Here is a 14,914-nt window from a genome sequence, read left to right on the forward strand (position 1 = left end):
ACACACACACACACACACACACACACACACACACACACACACACACAATTTTGGTTAGTGTAATTATGGCTCTTTGTACGGTCTGACTCCAGTAGAGATAGTGTATGTACCATTTTGCATCTCTAAATTGAGAGCACCAGCTAAAACAGTGTGCTTGAAGATTAAGTTGAGTTTGACTACATAAACCTGCCCAAAAATTCTAGTAATCTAGGAACAGTGTTGTAAATATGCTTTGACTGCAGAATAGAACTACTCAACTATGATGATAGAATTTTCTCATATCACTGTCCTGGTCAGTAAAAATTTAAGTATAATTTATGACAGCATCATAACTAATTAAATTTTTCTTTGTTTTCTAGGGGGGACAGTTGGTGGCCTACTTGGTGCTTGGATGACCAGTGGACAATTTAAACCAATTCCTCAGATCATAATGGAACTGCCCCCTATTGAGCAACAGAAGCTTTTTAACGAAGCCTTTGCCATTATCAGAGACTTAGACTGGACGGATGCAGTGCAGCTGACTGCCCTGGTAATGGGGAATGACGCCCTTCAGCAGAAGCTGGCATCAGTGGTAGTAAATTATGTCACGCAAACGCTTCGAGCAGAAGTACAGTATGGAGACTAGCCCTCTCCCGTGAATCGTTTTTACTGTGTAATGCAGGGATTTTCATTTGGATGATTTTGATGACTTTGGTGTAGAAAAATAGCTAGCAATTGCTGCTACTTATGTTTGAGGTACTGGAACACCCTCACTCTGAGTGAGTTTCTCCAGAAATCCTTGATCCTTGAGTTATAACAAAATTGGGTCAAACTATCTAATTTATATTAAGTTGCTGAGGAAGTATTGTAGCATGTTCCCAAAATCATCTGTAAAACAACTTGGTGGTTCCAGATCCTACTCAGAGTCATGCCCATAGACATACTTTTGACTGTGAAGTTGTCAAAAAAAAAAATTGACAGGAAGGTTTGCTTACTGCAAACATTAATTGTACTTTTCTAAATTCATTTCATCTCTCACAAGGCTGTTTAAAAAGGTGATCATATTTAATTGCCTTTTGGACTACTTTTAGGTTTCTTCTTTGCAATCATTTTTTTTTTTTTGTAGCACCTGGGTACTAGTTTCCTGTTGGTGCCTCCTCTGCCTTCACGGTTTTTTAACAGAAAACAGTTGTGAAAATGTGTTTCACTTCTTACTTCTCCCTGTCATTGTACACCTCCCTGACTTTAAGAATCTGAATCACCGTGAAATTCTCAGCAAGGGGGAAGAATAATCTGCTGATTTCAATGCAGTCCCACAGTACTGAAGAAAGAAATATAATAGAGGCTGTTCATGTTTGTGTCTAAGTCCTTTGACCTCTCAGTGCCTCACTTACCTCATCTATAAAATGAAGGTAAATTTTTTTTTTTTAATTTTAAGTGGTTATTTTCAGAGCAAACTCTTGTTAGTTCTTCTTTCCCAGGATCATGAGCCACGTCTCACAAATGGTTCCTTTGACTTGCTAATTGATGTGTTGAGCTTCAGCAATGCTCCACTTAAAACATTTAGTAAAGGAGCATTCCTTATAGCAAAGGAAAAATGCAGATTAATCTTTTCTGAATAAACCCTTTTTCTCATTTATTTAATGATGACCATCCTGTAATGCTTTCCAGAACAGTTTACCAGATGAACTGGATACTACCAGAACCTGGAATTAAGGATTATGCTGTAGTGTATAAATCATCCTTTTATATTGAAAACACACACAACAAAACTCCCTTGAGTTGTTGTGAATTTAACTTAGATGCAAGTTTTTTGGGAAGTTTAGCCTTCCCCATCTGGGCTGCTGCTAAGTTGTAGGTGTAGTTCCCTTAGCACCACCACCCCCAGACCCCCAACTTCCAGTAGTTGCTGAGAGGTAACTGCAATTCCTTCATAAATTCCCAGGCCCTTTGGGCAAGAATAGAAAACCAGGGTGATGACTGTGCTAAAGTAGCAACATGCTGAGGAAGCCACCGTAGTTCAGGTTTGTTTCTGCTAAGAACTGCTGTGGTGATAAGAAGATGGTTGATTTGTGGGTGAGTATAGCTACTTAGAGCCGCAGTTTGTTCATTTAGTTTGTGGGTTGTTTCTTTTTTAATAAAGAAAAGTTCAGGCTGACCCAAAGCCCAGGTTAATTTACATACATGATATAGAAAAAAGTCAAAGCTGGAAAATACTGAAGATGAAACTACATTGGAATGGAGCCTGTATTTCTCAGTGAAACCTTCCTTCAAAATGAGCTTTCTCTTCCACATGTTAGAATACCATATCATAGGCTGTGTTCTTGAAGTTTGTAGTCTGTTTTTTTTCCCACATATGTGTCACTGACATGACATAGCCACGATGACATTTAAATGTGTTTTTTATAATCATGTTGGACATTGCCACATTTTTCCTGTTCACTTTCAAACTCCCCATGTGCAGTCACTAAAGATTTGTATTATCTAAAGTCAGAATTTGAGCTGTGTAATGTTTGATGCTGAGTTTTGTTTTTTTTTTTTTCTGATTTGTAACGAACTTGTATAAAGTGGATTTTTTTTCTCTGTAAAGGGAAAACTTAACATCTTGGCTTGATTTTGAAGAAACAATAAAGATCTTTTAGTGTGCATTTGAATCAGAGGACATTTATTTCGTTATAGTTACAAAAATACATCAAATTCTATAATTTTAAGTATAATCACCTGCAGAAATTGGGAATTTATTATAATGGTTTTATATATTTTTTCAAGACAGAAATGAAGAATAAATATGATCTTGCAGGGCACAAAAGCGAGAGAAACACACACAGAATTAACAAGCTTGGAAGGGGCCTCAGGGGGCATGTCGTCCAGCCTGAAAAGAGTCTCCCTCTGCAATATTTTCAACAAAGAGTCGTCTAGTGCTTGCTTGAAGAACTCCAGTGAGAGGGAACCCATTCCTTCCTATAGGAGCCTGTTGCATTTTAGTATAGCTCTATTTTTTACATCAAATGACATCAAATTTCCATCTGTAATTCCCACCCATTCCTCCTTGTTATACCCTTTGTGTTCAAGTAGAACAAGTCTAATCTCTTTTCTGCTTGACAGTCTTCTGATAGCAGAAGACATTTATCATATCTGCTCCCCTCCATTCCCAAGTCTTTTCTTCTCCAGGTTAAACAGCCCGAGTTCATTTAGTCAGGCCATGTAGGGCTTGACCTTGAGGCCCTTCACCATCCTGGTTTTTCTCCTCTGGTTGCTCTCCAGCTTATCAATGTCCTTCCTGAAATATGGCAGCCAGAATTGAACACAATACTCCAGATGTTATCTGACCAAGGCTGAATTTAGTGGGATTATGATGTCATTACTGGATGTTAGACCTTTTTTAATGTACCCTAAGATCCTGTTACCTTGCGTGACTGCTTCATAACACTGTTGTCCCATATTCTTGCATTTCACTAAAACCTCCAGATCTTTTAAAAACAATTACCTCGCCATGCCTCTGCCGTCTTGCATTTGTGGAATTGATTTTTTCAAAACAAAGTGTAAAATGTCGCATTAATATTTTGTTTCATCTTATTAGATTCAACCTAATTAGGTATTTTCATATTCAGATTGTCATCTTGGTCTGTTAACCACCTCCTCTAGCTTTAGGTCTTCTGCAAATTTGATGCTTACCATTTATACCTTTATAGGAATCACTTATAAAAAATGTTAAGCAGCATAGGGCCAACCAGGACTCCTCTGCAGCCTTCTTCCAGCTTCTTAGGATTGTTCATAGGGCCCAAATGGGTCATTGTGTCCAACCTCATACTGTTATCTCAAGCCCAGACGGGTTACATGATTTGATCAAGGTCAAAGAAATGAGAAGTGGTAGAGCCAGGATCTGAGGTTGGCTCTTTTGGCTGCAAAGCCAGCACACTTAGTACTGCAGTAAACCATCTGCTGTCATTGACAGAGAAGCAATAATGACTCGTTTTTGGGATCCTGCTGTTCAACCAGTTCTGTGTTCGCCTAATTGTATTGTTATGTACATGGAGGTGTTAAACTCAAGCAAACAGATGAAAATGCAAATGGGAAATGTTTAATAAATTATATTAAATGTTATATAATAGTTATATATTTATAGATAAAGATATATTTATAACGTGGTAAACAATATTAAAATAAAGATATAATACAGCATAGATAATGTTAATTTGTGGTTTTCTAAGTCAGTTTGCAGCCCACAGGATTCTATTTGAGTATAAAATCACTGATACACATCTTTTCCATATGAGTAGCATGAAAGACTATCAAATGTTTTGCTAAAATCCTGGCAAAATGTATGTACAACATTCCCCCTGGTGACATAGTGGATAGAGTGTTGGTCCTGGAGTCAGGAAGATGAGTTAAAATCTAGCCTGTTAAACTAGCTGTGTGACTCCCCAGCAAGTCACAACCTCAGTTTCTTCAACCATAAGGTGGAGATCATAGTAACACCTACTTCCCAGGGCTGTCGTGAATATCAAATAAGATAATATTTGTATTGTGCTTATCTAAACTTGGGCAAAGTGAAGTGAGCAGAACCAGGAGAACATTGTACACAGTAACACAGGACTATTGTAAGGATGATCAGCTGTGAAAGACTTAGCCACTCTGATCAAGACAATGATCAGATGATTCCAAAGTACCCATGATGAAGAGTGTTATCCACCTCCAGAGAGAGAACTGATGAACTCTGAATGCAGATAGAAGCATATCATTTTTTTATTTTTCTACTTTTATTTTTTTGGTTTTGGTTTTCTTTTGCAATACGGCTAATATGAAAGTATTCTTTGCACAACTGCACATGTATAATCAATATCAAATTCCTTGACTTTTCAAGCAGGGGGAAAAATGGAAGGAAAGGAGTTTGGAATGCAAAATTTTGAAAAGTGATTATTAAAATTTTACAGGTAATTGAGAAATATTTAACAAAAAAAATTTTAAATTAAAAAATATATTTGTAAAGTGCTTAGCACATAGTAGGCTTGTTAATAAATGCTTGTTCCCTTCTCCCTTGTACCCCCATTGTGTGTCAAAAAAAAGGAAATTAGCTTAGTCTAGCATGGGCTCTTCTTGATGAAGCTGTATTAACCCTTCTTTGTGACCCTCCTTTTCTGGCTGCCTACTTGCTGTTCCTGTATTCCTACATTCTAGAATTTGTCCAGAAATGAAATCAAGTTCACTGACAAAGTTAAAGACTCCATTCTTTTTTCTGGAATATTGGGGCCTTTGCTCTTCTCCAGTCCTTGTCCTGTTCTACCCCTGATGTCACTGACAGGGATTCAGCAATCAAGTGCTCCATTCCTTTTAGTCACCTAGGATGTAATTTATTTGGACCAGTTGAGTTGAACTTAGCACCTGAACTTTCTCCTTATTTCCTTATTGGCCATTTCCCTGCTTTGTATTCCAAAGATGATTTGTCTTTGGTGGGGAAAATAAAATTGAAATAAAAGTTGAGCAGCTCTGCATTCTGTCTCCTCTACTCTTAGGAGTATTCTTATCTCTTCCTTGATCCTCCTCTTTTCCCTAATATATTTGCTAAAATCACACACACAGTTTTTGTGTTTATCATGCCAATCCTCGCTCATTTCAAATTTCAGCACTCCTGACATTATTGTGAACAGAAAAGTCTGCTTTCTGGTTCCCTTTCATGAAAAAAGATACTTGCTTTGAGGTCTTTATGAATCTTGGTTCACTCCATTTCTGATAAAGTAGATCTGTTACGGAGCACTATTAGCTAGGCAAAGGGAGTTGGTCACCTCAATCAGCAACCACTCTGATACTTCTTATGATTTGGAAGAGTAGTATTAAAGCTAGGCCTGAGACCCAACAGTTGTCCTCTATCTAACTTCTCTAATTCTGCCATCCTGACTTCAACTTTGGAGAGCCCAATTCTTGGCTTGCTTTTCTCCTTGGCCATGCTTCTGTTACGGAAGTTTCCCCTGTTTCATAGGATCGACAGCTAGTAGTACCAAGAAGATTGGCCCAATCATAGAAGAAAGGAGGAAACTTTCTTTTTTCAAAGTCTACATTTATGCAAAGATAGGCCTGATGAGACTGCATCCTTTTCTCAGAACTGACCTGACAATAAGTCCAGTCTACTGACTAGTCCTCTAAATATTCACTTTATAAAATCCTTCTATTTTCCCAGCTCCAGGCCTGGAGGTTGACCCTCTAGTCTTTCCTTGGCCTAGTCAAGGAGACAATCAAAAGAGGTTAGGAGAAGCCCTCTGCAAATTTGATCACTGGAGCAAAAAGGGCACTTTGTAAGACAGCGCATTAGCCTCCATCTGTTGCTGTGGTGAGGTTCAGAGTTGCCTTCCCACCCTGGTCTCCCTTGTTGGGATTGGAATCAGTGGCAGGCAAGAGATGGCAACTTCAGAAATCCGCTCCAGCTGCATAATGCCTGTGCTGAGTGTAAGACACACTCATCACCTAGGAAACGAGGTAAAGTGTTGCCAGCAGTTTGAGGAAGCAGCTGAAGGAAAGAAGCCACTGTGGGGAGATCCGCATATTTATAAAAAGAAACCATCTGCTCCAAGGCCGGTTATTAACCTGGTTCGGTTGTAGATGTGACAGAATTGAGCTCGATTTTTCACAGGCAGATGGTGTATTTTTAGCTAAAATTATCTTCTTTATTTTTCTGTTTTTTGAGATGTCTGGCTTTAAAGTAAACATGATGGGAGAGTGTTATAATAGAGAAGACAGGGGAGGGAAATGATTTGGTTTTTGAAATGATTAAATTCTCCTTCTGATTCGTTATTGAGAGATGCCATCTAGTGGACGAAACTGAATTTTGTTGATTTTTTTTTTTTCTTTTCCCTATGTACATGTGCCCTCTTCACCATATCATCCTCACTCAACAAAGAGAATCATGACCTTGCTTACTGCTCAATTCCTGCTACTAACTTCAAAGCAACTTGTTTTATGAGTTCACCGTTGTGAGGAGGGAAAGACTTTACTGAGGTTTTAATAGGCAATAAACAGATCGACCATATTTCCTGCAACCTTTTTGCATATAAAACAGAATGTCTCTCAATCCTGAACAATCAACATATGGCCATTAAGAAATGCCAGGATCCTCTAAACCTCCTAGGGAATGGGGAATGTTTGATGCATTTTCAGTTTCTTCTGAGGAGATAAATTGCTTTATTAGCTGAAATAAGTTTCTCTGGCCATTATAATAATGGTAAATGAGGAAGCTGGACTGAATCCTGGCCAGCTTTGTCATAGTCTCTGGGCCAGCAAGTGAGAAATAGATGCAAATCATTAAGATAAACACCAGGGACTTTGACAATACTTGTTTTTAGAGTCTTTTCATGGTTTTACAGTCAAGGATTCCTCCAGTTCCTGCTCTTCTCCCCCCACCTCCCACCCTCAGCCCCTTTTCTTAATGTCCACAGACTGAGTGCTCCTATGCAGCAGTATCATAAAACTACTGAACATTAGAGCTGGAGAAGGCCTTACAGATAACAAAAGCGGATATTCATATAGTACCTTCTGGTTTGCAAAGCACTTATATGTTCCTTCTCATCTGATCCTTAACCCTATAAAGTAGGTACTTTGATTTTCTTGATTTTATAGAGTTGGTGGGAGAGGAGAAGTGTCTGCTATGGGCCAAGCACTGTGCTAAATACTTTGCAAGTATTATCTCAGTTGATCCTCACAACAAGGAAACTAAGACTGAAGGGACACCGAGTCTTCCTGGCTTCGAGGTCAGGACTTTTATCCACTGCCTCTCATCTCTCAGCTAGAGATCACCTGGTCCATTTCCCTTCATTTTGCTACTATGATGCCATGACCTGGATTCCATTCAGCTCAAGATGCCTGCTAACATTTAATACGTTTTTGGTTTTCCTGAGCAATGATGTAAAGTCCAGTCTCCCTGATTTGTAAGAATTGGCTATATCTGGCCTAAACGTTATCCAGATTCCTCACCCAAATAGTAGACAGTAGAAAGGAGGAAGAGAAAAGGCATTTCATTGTTCTTCAGTGTTTCAGACAGGATGGACAAGAAAGAAACAAAGATGAGACACCGGTCAAACCATTATGTTCTTTTCATCTCTGAGAGAAAAACTGGTGGGCCTATTAACAATCTGAATATATGATAGCAATAAATAACATTTATCTAGTGTTTTATGATTATATAATGTTTTACCAAGTATGTCTCAGCAGATATAGCTTTGGACCCAGAGCTGAGACAGTCTTAGATACTAGCTATATGACCCTGGGCAAGTTATTTAAACTCTATCTGCCTCAATTTCCTCAACAGTAAAATGGAATACCTCCAGGTGCTCCTGGGAGCACCTACCTCCCAGGCTTGTTATGAGCAGCAAATAAGATAATATTTGTAAAATGCTTATCATAGTGCTTGGCACATAGTAGACACTTAATAAATGCTTGTTTCCATTTTTCCTTTTTTCCCTCTTTTCCTCTCTCCTTCCCTCCCTCCTTCCTCCCTCCCTTCCTTCCTTTCCCAATTGCTAAGTTTGGGGAATATTTGAGACTTAGTTCAAAAAAGAAAGAGCCATCATGAATACAGCCACACTATATACTGGCATTTTTATACTACTAAACCCTCAATTCTTATGGTTATCAATATAGAAATATCCATGCACCAGGCATTGTGCTAGGGATTGGGAATACAAAGACTAATAAATAAATAGCTCTTGCCCTCAAGGATCTTACATTCTATCAGGGAAAACAACATGTACATATATAAGTATATACAAGGCACATGCAAAAAAGGTAAGAGGTAACCTTGTGACCATTTTGTGTAATAGCTGAGGGGCGCAGAAATAATCAATAAATATTTATTAAGCACCTACTATGCTCCAGGCATTGAGCTAAGTGCTGGAGTTACAGAAAGAGGCAAAAGACAGTCCCTGCCCTCAAGGAGCTCACAGTCTAACCAGGGAGATAGTAGACAAATATAAGAACAGGCAATATGTAGGATAAATCAGAAATTATTCACAGAAATAAAGCACAAAAATTAAGAGGGTTTGGGGGAAGCCTTCCTATAGAAGGTGGGGAGAATAGAAAGAACAAAGAGGAGAGCAGGGGACACTGCTTTGAGTTCCCATTACCACAAACTGGCTGTGTGACCACTGGACGAGTCACTTAAGTTGTGGCCTGCCTCAGTTTCCTCCTCTATAAAATGAGGAGGTTGGACCAGCTGGCCCTGAAGGTGTGTCACGTCTCTAAATCTGAGATTCATGATCCCATGACTACATGACTTCTGAAGTTCCTTTCAGCTCTAACAAAGTATGAGTATGAAGAGTTTTGCCTAGCCGTGAATCTGAGTAAAGGCCTCATGTTTGACAACCAAAATCTCCCTGGGGAGTTCAGCTTTTCAAAATCTTAACAGCTCTAATTATTCTTCCCTGTGCTTTTGCAATCTGCAAGGGCCTCCATTTGAACGCAAGCTGCTGAAGGCAAGCATTATTTAGGGTTTTGTATTTGTGTCTGTGGTGCCAAGCATAGTGAACTCCACATAGGGGGAAGGGGAAGAGAACAGGGTTCTATTCTATTAACTATCTACTAAGTGCCAGGCACTGTGTCAAGTGCTTTACAAGTAATATTGCATTTGAGGTTCTCAACAATCCTGTGAAATAAATGCTATTATGATCCTCATTTTACCGTTGAGGAAACTGAGGCAGGCTGCAATTTAAGTGACTTATTATGCTTTTAAATCACTTAAATTGGGTCGCACAGCTTGTAAATGTCTCAGGCTGGATTTGAACTCAGGTTTTCCTGATTCCAGGCCCCTCGGCTCTATCCAATCAGCCACCTGCTTTAAAAGCACTAAATAAATGTCTGAAGAGCCTGTTGTCACAGAAATTCCAGGTTTCACTATCACCAACTAATTGGGAGATAGGCAAGTACCTTAGAGGTCATCTAGTCCACAGCTTCTTAAACTTTTCCCATTAGCAACCCCTTCAATGCCTCTTAAATTGTGGGTCTCTACCCCATAATTTAAGAAGCATTGAATTTATTTCTAGTCTAACCACTATATTTTATAGATGAAGGAACTGAGCCCATAGAGGTTAGTGATCTTTCCAACATTACATAGGTGTAAATGGCAGAGTTATGATTAGAACCCAGACCTTCTGACTCCAAAACCAGTATTCTTTTCATTGTAATCAATTGGCATGCATTTATTAAGAATGTGCTATGTGCCTGGCATTGTAATAGATAACTGGGATTACAAGCACAGAAGTCCTGTCCTCAAAAAATGCCTGTCCTTAAAGAGCTTACATTCTGCTGGACCATCCCCTTAGTCCTATGCCATTTGGTGACCGCCCATCTGTGAACTATCTCTTAAATCTAGAGAATCGAGAGATGTATTGCACAGAAGGCCCAAATTATCCCCGAGGGTCGATGTGAGAATAAGTTAGATGATGCTTAGGAGGTAATATATGCCTTCCGGCTAAAAGGTCTCTGACATTAATGCCCCATTTTAAGAGTAGTTATCACAGTCCATCCCCTTTAACATCCTTCCATATAAGTCCCTGGGCTCATTTGACCTGAGCACTTCTTAGGAAATCGATGCAGCTCTAAGTAGTTTACTTCCTCACCTTTGGAGGAAAGATCAATGTACAGAAATACCTTTGAGTCTAATATTCAAGGACACTTGAAGCAGGCTTTATGCTCTAACAAAGCAAATCATTAGTCTTTCCCTATCTTAGGGAGAACAATGTTGCTGAGAGTGGGCTGCTTTGTTTCCCCAAATCAGGTTTGCATCTGAATTGTGTTCCTTCATATGAGTTTTGACTCATGTGATAATCAGCTTATTGGGACAGTTTCTCAGTGAGACATCTCACTGCTTTCTTTATGCAAGGAAAAAATAATCAGTGTTATTATGCTTTTGAAGGTTCTGTTTTCATATCTTGTAGCTTTACCGTTCTTGTGGAAGTATCCCTCTCTGTTATGTGGTAGATGTTTCCCTAATTGAGCTCAGAGACTGCTTGTGCATGGAGCATCGCCAAAGCTCAGGTGCTACCTTCCCAACCAAAATAGAAATGGGGTGTATTCTTTGACTTTCTTTATTACAGGATCATAGGGTCATAGCTCTACACTTGGAAGGGACTGTGGAGGTCATCTTGTCCGCACTCTCGTTTTCCGTATGAAGTTGTCTCCACGGAGCCGCTCCTAGGTATATTTGTGAAGCCAGTAGTCCAAATTTTGATCCTCTGTGTCTTCCTTTGCAGACCTTTAATGTCCTTATGCCCTTTTCACAGACCTCCTTTTGGCAGCTGAGAACATCTTGAGAGATATTCATTCACATCGAAATGTCAGTGACTGATATGGTTTAATGTTTTACCTTTTTCTAGATGTATTTACATTTTAACATGGGACAATACTTCAAGCCAAAGCAAGGAATCCCCAGGGGTAGAATTTCAGACATGGGAGAAGATTGGTAGGTCAGGCGTTATTTGGGGGTTGGGAATCGAAGAGGCTTCTTGAGTATGCCTTATTCTCCTAATATATAATGTATATTATATAATAATAATATTGTATACTATCTATATAAATAGCATTTATATATTATATAATTATATATATTTAGATAAATATAAATAACGTTTATATATTATATAAAATATGTTCATATAAATAATATTTATATATTATCTATATATAGATATCTATAGATATATATCTATATATCTATTCATATATTATCTATATATTATCTATAAATATTTATATAAATAGAAACAATATTTATATTATATAAAATATATTTATATAAATGATGTATTATATTTATATTATTTATAATAAAAAATAAATGACATATTATATTTATATTATATATTATTTATAATAATATAAACAATATATTCTATAGTCCTTGAGAAGATGAGTTCTTATCTGGACTCTGATACATAGCTAGTGTCAAAATTGCAGTGGGAAGGCCCACCTCAGAGGTCAGCTAGTCCAACAATTCCTATTCTGAGACTCACTTTCTTCACTGGTAAAATGAGGGTAACACCTACCTCACATAGTGGTATGAGGATTGAATAAGATAATATATGAAAAGTGCTTTGCAAAGTTTGAGGTGATACGGAGATGCCAGTTATTATTAATAAATATATTTTAAAAACAGACAGGGTCTTTTTGACACTGCTTGGTGGTGCAGTGGATAGAGTGCTGGGCCTGAAAGACTCATCTTCCTGAGTTCAAATCTGGCCTCAGACAATTACTAGCTATGTGACCTTGGGAAAGTCACTTAACCCTGTTTGCCTCAGTTTCTCATCTGTAAAATGAGGAAATGGCAAATCATTCCAGTATCTTTGCCAAGAAAACCCCAAATGGGGTCACAAAGAGATGGACACAACTGAAACGACTGAACAATAAAAAGGGTCTTTTTGACTTAGTGCCTGTGATACGGAGGAAAGGGGGCTGGATTTGGAGTCAGAAGACTGAGGTTCTAATCCTAATTTTGCTGCTTACTAATTGTGTGATCTTATGGCAGCTCAATGGTGCAGTGGATAGAGCACTGGGCCTGGAGTCAGGAAGACATGAGTTCAAATAAAGCCTCAGATATTTACTAGCTGTGTGACCCGGGGCAAGTCCTCTGCCTGCCTCCATTTTTTCAGCTGTAAAATGGGGATCATAATAACATCTACCTCCCAGGGTTGTTGTGAGGATTAGATGAGATAATAGTAAAGCACTTAGCACAGTGCCTGGTATGTAGTAGGTGCTTAATAAATGCTCCACATTTTTAAAATGTGGATAATCATCTACTCCCATGTTATAAGGACAGCACTTTGTAAAGTGTTCTAAAAGTGTGAGCTGCTGAAATGAGAATAATAAGTAATATCTGCCTCCCCACCTCACTTTGCTCAGAGGAGATGAGGAAAGTGCTCTGCCAGTCTTAAAGCACCATAGAATTCTGAGCTGATACTGTGACTAATAAACATCAGATGAAATCAATTGGAAATACTCCCAGTATTTATTGCTTTTGACTTTGGACTAATCTGTAAAATTGAGATAATGAGGCTCCAAGAGGTAAATCTACAAACCTGGGTCTTTTGATTGTGAGCTCTGATTCTCCCAGTGACTAGCTCTGTGACCTTGGTCAGATGCACAGGACTCTTCTGTTCATTGCACCTCGTTGCCTCCCTGAGGGAGACGGGAAAACTAACCCTGCTACTGTAGACTTCACAAGGTGGTTGGATGGAAACACTTTCATTTTATTTTTTTTTAAAGAAAGGAAAATATTAAAGATTTTCCAAACAAGTAAACAGGAAAGAGAGAAAAAAATTCTTCCTACTATTAGAATAACATCTTTTTAATTATTCTCATCTTAAACATTCTGATTAACTGGAGAATATCAGAGGAAGGAGACCAGAATGGTGAAAAGCCCCCAAATCATGCAGTCTGAGGACCCTATTCATGCCTCACATCCTCAGGCTAAAAAGCCAAAAGCCCCCAAACCCCACTAAATATATATTCTATATTTATTTCTATATATTTTCTCTCTCTCTGTATATATATATATATTATATATATTCTATATTCTATATATGTATGTACTGTGTATATTTTGGCATACACAGTGAATCAGAAACAAGTAAACTCAACTACCCAGTTTTTTGATAAATCAGAGAACATAAATTACTTGGGAAATAATTTCCTATTTGACGAGAACTGCTGGAAGAATTGCAAAGCAGTTGGGCAGAAATTAGGTTTAGATTAACATCTTGTACCACATACTACAACAAACTCTCTCTCTCTAAATACACACACACACATACACACACATATACATACATATGTATGTATATACATACATATTGTATATATTTTGGCATACATGGTGGAATGGAAAGAGAACCAGGAAGATCTGTGTTCAGGTTCTGCTTTTGACGTTTCTTGTTTGTAAGTCACTTAATTTCTTGGTGCTACAGGCTATTCTCTAAGATTAGAGGTTGCAGGGCAGGTTCAACCTGTTTTGGTAAAAGGAGCTTCCTTTATCTTAATATCAATGAGAGCACAGGTCTACTCCCAAACCTTATATCAGGCTACAATTAAATATAAACTTTCTAATGTATATATTATCTCCCTTTATGTAGAATATAAGCTTCTTGAGGACAGGGACCATTTCATTCTTATCTTTGTATTTTCAGTGCCTGGTATATAATGAACTTTTTATTATTATCATTACTTTTAAAAAAATATTTTATTTGTTTATTTTTAGTTTTCAAAATTTGCTTCCATAAGTTTCTGAATTCTAAATTTTCTCCCCCCCCCCAAGATGGTGTGCAATCTGATATAGGCTCTACATATACATTCACATTAAATATATTTTCACATTAGTGATGTTGTGAAGAAGAGTTAGAACCACAGAACCATGAGAAAGAAGAAACAACAGTGCCAATAAAAGAGAGCAAATAGTATGCTTTGATCTGCAGACTCCATAGTTCTTTCTCTGGATGTGGATAGCATTTTTCTTGCATTGCTGAGAAGAGCTAAGTCTATCAAAGTTGATCATCATACAATGTTGCTGTTACTGTGTACAATGTTCTCCTGGTTCTGTTCACTTCACTCAGCATCAGTTCATGTAAGTCTTTCCAGGTTTTTCTGAAGTCTGCCTCTATAGTGAGCTTTTAATAAATAAATTATTGTCTATTGATTAATTAATCTGTTGAAGAAATTAGAGCTCTTTTGAAGGAGAAGAGAAGACTTGGGAGAAACTGTTTTTAACAGTCTAGTTAACATCAAGGGAAGAAAGGATCAGACTTGCTCTACACCTGGTCCAAGAGGGCAGAACCAGGAGCGATCCATGGAAACTGTAGGAAGATCAATTTAGGCTCAAAGTTGAGGAAAGCCTCCTAAGAATTCAAGCCATTCAAGAGTAGGATGAGCTACTTCAGGAAAGAACGGACTCCTCTCCACTGAA

The 14,914-nt window shown here is 38.1% G+C and overlaps 1 protein-coding gene across 2 annotated transcripts in view; it reads left to right on the forward strand.

Moving 5' to 3' along the window:
- CUNH19orf12 (chromosome unknown C19orf12 homolog) overlaps positions 1–2,604 on the forward strand; it is a 23,845-nt gene extending 21,241 nt beyond the window's left edge. For both annotated transcript variants that reach the window (XM_027867788.1, XM_027867790.1), the window contains exon 3: positions 360–2,604. In XM_027867788.1, coding sequence (XP_027723589.1) covers positions 360–625 — 266 coding nt within the window. In that variant the 3' untranslated portion in view covers positions 626–2,604. The remainder of the gene's footprint in view (positions 1–359) is intronic.
- Positions 2,605–14,914: the final 12,310 nt, after the last annotated feature.

Source organism: Vombatus ursinus, unplaced genomic scaffold (genome assembly GCF_900497805.2).
Source record: "Vombatus ursinus unplaced genomic scaffold, bare-nosed wombat genome assembly UNPS02014786.1, whole genome shotgun sequence".
Lineage (NCBI taxonomy): Eukaryota > Metazoa > Chordata > Mammalia > Diprotodontia > Vombatidae > Vombatus > Vombatus ursinus.